Source organism: Bison bison, unplaced genomic scaffold, assembly GCF_000754665.1.
Source record: "Bison bison bison isolate TAMUID 2011002044 unplaced genomic scaffold, Bison_UMD1.0 scf7180017864144, whole genome shotgun sequence".
Lineage (NCBI taxonomy): Eukaryota > Metazoa > Chordata > Mammalia > Artiodactyla > Bovidae > Bison > Bison bison.
Genome location: NW_011494716.1, coordinates 873725 through 878670, shown reverse-complemented (window position 1 = coordinate 878670; position 4946 = coordinate 873725). Strand labels below are relative to the sequence as shown.

Sequence of the window (4946 nt, the reverse complement as noted above, 5' to 3'; positions counted from 1 at the left end):
CTCACACAAATAATAGCTGGCTGACAGTGAGGACACCCCGAAGGGCGAGGGTTGGGCTGGGCCTCTCGCGCCTAGTTTCCCAGTCTCCCCCTGAGTCTGGGTCCGGGGTTGTCCCCAGCGTGCGCCCAGGCACAGCAGAACCCCAAAAGGTGAGGGGCTCCGGGAGGGCGGGAACCAGACTGAGGCGGCCTCTAGGGAGCGAAACAGGGGCCATTGCTGGAGCGCACCCCAGGCAATGCCGCCAGCTGGGCTTTGCGGTGAAGATGTTCCTTGGCCAGTGGGAGAGGCTGCAGAGTGGGCCTGGCCCGGTGGGCCCTACTGGGATGCCCCCTGTTCCTCTTACAAGACTTTGAGGGCGGAAAACAGTCGGCTGGCCACATGTAGACCCTCTCATGCAGCCTTGCGGTTGCTCCTTGGGCCAACTGCCCCCTGAAGGACATCCTAGGGACATGCGGTACAAGGGCTACGATGAGGCCAGGTTCAGTGGCCAAGCTGACCTCTAACCAGATGCCCTGTTATTGAACCTCGGATTTCCTGTCTTTTGTCCCTCCCCCCGCCCCTTTTTTTTCCAGCGTGAGTGAAACCATTTTTCCTAATGGAGTTTGCCCTTCACATTATCGTGAGGAAGACCCTTGGTCTTCTGCCGGTTGTCTTTGCTCCGTTGAGGTTTGGACATCAGCTTCCATTCGCAGGATATTCCTTTCAGGTCTTGCTGAGAGTATCAGGTTCAGGGGTCTTCCTTTCAGTTGTGAGTTCCCTACCCCAGCTTATCTTTCCTTACTGATTTAGATTTCACGTGGCCTCACTGCCCAAGAAACATATTGGAGTAGAGGTATGCTCAGCCTGACCCATGGTTTCTCTCATCTACAGCTGACTGACAGGTTTTCTCCAGTAAGAGGTGGCTCTTGAAGCTCTGCAGAAACAAGTGTGGTGTGTGATTTCAAAGCACGATGGCTGCAAAAGTGGTCCCTATGCCCCCCAAGCCAAAGCGGTCCTTTATACTGAGAGTCCCTCCCAACTCCAAGCTGGGCCAAGACCTACTTCGAGATGCTACTAGTGGACCCAAGACCATCCACCAACTGGTTCTGGAGCACTTCCTCACCTTCTTGCCCAAGCCAAGCTTAGTCCAACCCAGTCAGAAAATCAAGGAGACCTTGGTTATTGTCAAGGATGTGAGCTCAAACCTTCAGAATAGAGGTAAGAAGCATATACTGTTTCACTAGAAGAAAGAGGGTGGTACTGGAGATTGAGCTAGGCTTCCATAGTAATAGGGAATTCAAGTTAGGAAGGTGGGTGTTGAAACAAGGAGTTGATTCCAATAAGTCAACATGCCAGGAAGAGGGAGTTTGTTTGTTTTTTTTTCCCTCAAGCTGGGTTTGAGTGATTTGCTAAGTGTGTGTAAAGCCATAGAATAGACTAACTTTTTTTGTAGTGTCACTTTTACTCACACATTGGGGAGGGGGAATCTTTTTTTTTTTTGCCATAACATGCAGCATGTGGAATCTTAGTTCCCCAACGAGGGATCAAATCTGCGCCCCCTGCGTTAGAAAGGTGGAATCTTACACACTGAACTGCCAGGGAAGCCTGGGGAGTATATTTTTACGATAAAGAAACGTTGATGAATTATTGAATTGACTTCAGCTTATGTGGAATCTTGTAAACTTTTGTGCTTGCTATGGACATCTTCAGACTTTACCCCAACCTTCCCCTTAGTGGTAATGGAAACTTTAAAAGGTGCTTAGGGGAATCACTTTTTTTTTTAATGAAAAGACGCCATGTAGGTTCAAGACCCTGTGGTTTGAGGCTTGACCTCTGACTGGGCTCGTAGGAGCAGAAAAAACTATGAGTTACCTACCGAAGGAATGATCTGGCTTCAAAATGTGGGTAGAATCTTTGTATTAGAGTCACTGACTTTCCTTTAACTGCAGCTTCCTCTTTCCCCAGGGCAACCTCGCCCCTTAGTGAAGCTTCTACCTAGAGAAGAAATCCAGCAGAAACAGGAGACAGTATCTCTGTGTCTGAAATCTGAATCTGAGGTGGGTTCAGCTTTCCTGTTCACTGTTTGGGTGCATCGCCCTCTCTGCTCTCGCAGCCCTCCCACATATAAAAACACACTCTAGGGAGTCAGCAGGGAGACTGGGCTCATTCTTCACTGCCTTCTTATACAGTTGTGTTCTGTTTTTCCTCTGGCTTCTCTCTGAGCCTGGCTTTCCTGTCTGCGTGAGACTTGTAGATCCCTTTCACCATCCCTTCCCCAATCTTTGTGTCTCAGTCTTTCTTAACAGCGAGGCTGTCAAGGAACCTCTGTTACTAAGAGGAAAGGGGCCTGTTGTTCTTTCAGAAACTGGTGGTCTTTGAGGATTTGAATGTATTTCACTCCCAAGAAGAATGTGTAAGCCTGGATCCTGCTCAGCAGCCCACCTCAGAGATGGAAGAAGACAGCATTGGGGAGATGATGTTACTGGGTAAGAAATCAAGTCCCTTGTAAGTTTAGATTGAAGGCTATGGGAAAAGCATGATTCTGTTTCATCTCAAATTTTTTTTTGAGACACTGGTCACACCAGCTAAGTACATGTTCACATGCATATTTTTGTTTTATTATATGTGGCAGAGCCTTCTCCAGCTGTGAGTGGCCATTTTTCCTGTATCTTTGGGGCAGCAAGGGTGGAGGGCATCTCTCTTGGTAATCAAGACCTGCGGCTGATGTGCTAACATCAAACATTTAAACAGAAAACGCACGCATACTGTTTCTGAATCCACTTTCTGCATCCAGTGGTATTCTCAACAGATACATTTTACATCACTGTTTTCATTGGACACTTGATAATTCTTTTTTAAGTCTTATTTTGTCATTGGTGTTCAATAGCTGTGAAGCCTACTAGTGTAAGAGAAAATATATCCCATTTTTGATGGAAGTATTATCTAGCATTTGTTAAGCACATGTATGCCAGTATGTGCTAGACACTATTCTAAGTACTTTACGTGCATTTATTATCTCATGTAATTCTCATGATAGCACTGTGGGGTATAGGAATCATTGTTATGTTATAGGTGATGGAACTGAAGTAGAGAAAAGTTAAATTTGCTGAAGGTCACACAGCAGTAAGTAGTAGAGCAGGGTTGTTTTTTTTTTAATAATTTATTTGGCTGCATCAAGTCTTACTTGCAACATGTGAACTCTTAGTTGCCACATGCGGTATCTAGTTCCCTGACAAGGATTGAGTCTGGGCCCCCTGTATTGGGAGGACAAAGTCTTAACCACTAAACCACCGGGGAAGTCCCACCATTATCATCTTTAATGGGAAACACTGAGAGGCATTCCCACTAGAATTAGGATACAACAGCAAAGCCCACTATCACTACTACTATTTAACATTGTGTTTTGGGTGGTCTCCCTGGTGTCTCAGATGGTAAAGAGTCTGCCTGCAATTCAAGAGTCCTGGGTTCAATCCCTGGGTTGGGAAGACCCTCTGGAGAAGGGAATGGCTACCCACTCTAGTATTCTTGCCTGGAGAATCCCACGGACAGAGGAACCTAGCAGGCTATAGTCTATGGGGTTGCAAAGAGTCAGACATGACTGAGCAACTGACACTTTCACTTTCTTTTCAGGTGTTAGCTAGTACAGTTAAATGAGAAAGAAACTAAACATACAAGAATTTAAGAGAAAGATAAAACTACATCTATTTACATAAGATATAAATGTGTAGCTGGAAAATTCTAGAGAATGTCTGAAAACTTATTACACATAATAGGTGTATTCAGTAAGGCTGCTGCTGCTGCTGCTAAGTCGCTTCAATCGTGTCTGACTCTGTGACCCCGGAGACAGCAGCCCACCAGGCTCCCCCGTCCCTGGGATTCTCCAGGCAAGAACACTGGAGTGGCTTGCCATTTCCTTCTCCAATGCATGAAAGTGAAAAGTGAAAGTGAAGTCGCTCAGGTTGTCTACTTGAAAGTTACACAGTCGTGTCCGACTCCTAGCAACCCCATGGACCTCAGTCTACCAGGCTCCTCCGTCCATGGGATTTTCCAGGCAGGAGTACTGGAGTGGGGTGCCATTGCCTTCTCTGATTCAGTAAGGCAATGAGATGTAAAATTTTTATACAGAAATCATTTATGGAAATACAGTCATTTAGAACAGGGGTCCCCAACCTCCAGGATCTAATGCCTGATGATCTGAGATGGGGCTGATGTAAAGTGCACAATAAGTATAATGTGGTTAAATCATCCTGAAACCCACCCTCCTACCCAAATTGTCCATGGAAAAATTATCTTCCCATGAAGCCAGTCCCTGGTTCCAGAAAGGTTGGAGACTAGTGATTTAGAAGATATGCATTAGGAACAAAAAAAGATTAAGCATCTAGAAATAAACTTAAGAAATGTACAAAAATGATGAGGAAAATAAAACACTTCGAAAGGACACAAAAGTAAATTTGAATGAATGGAAAGAAATATCATGTTCTTGGTTAGAAAGATTTAATACTGAAAAGGTCAGTTCTCCCGAAATTAATTTATGAATTCAATGAGTACCTTTACTAAAACCAATAGGATTTCCCCCCCTGGAATTGGACAGTGTGATTTCAAATTCAAGTGGAAAAATAACTGCAAATAACCAGGAAAATTGGAAAGAAGAGCAGTGAGGCAGGAGAGTTATAGCCTACCAAGTGTTTAAGCAGCCTCTAAAACCTTTCATGAAAACAATATATAGTTTTGGCATGTGAGTAGCTAGACCAGTGGGATGGAATAAGAAGTGCAGCTGCTGCTGCTGCTAAGCCACTTCAGTCGTGTCCGACTCTGTGTGACCCCAGAGACAGCAGCCCACCAGGGTCCCCCATCCCTGGGATTCTCCAGGCAAGAACAGTGGAGTGGGTTGCCATTTCCTTCTCTAATGCATGAAAGTGAAAAGTGAAAGTGAAGTCACTCAGTCGTGTCCAACTCTTCGTGACCCC

At 45.4% G+C, this 4946-nt stretch overlaps 1 protein-coding gene across 1 annotated transcript in view; it reads left to right on the top strand.

Annotated features, from left to right (window-relative positions):
* The first annotated feature begins 6 nt into the window (after window positions 1-6).
* ZNF200 (zinc finger protein 200) overlaps window positions 7-4946 on the top strand; it is a 9882-nt gene continuing 4942 nt past the window's right edge. Inside the window, exons 1-4 of the mRNA XM_010840362.1 lie at window positions 7-149; window positions 871-1197; window positions 1945-2036; window positions 2342-2465. Coding sequence (XP_010838664.1) covers window positions 951-1197; window positions 1945-2036; window positions 2342-2465 — 463 coding nt within the window. The 5' untranslated portion in view covers window positions 7-149; window positions 871-950. The remainder of the gene's footprint in view (window positions 150-870; window positions 1198-1944; window positions 2037-2341; window positions 2466-4946) is intronic.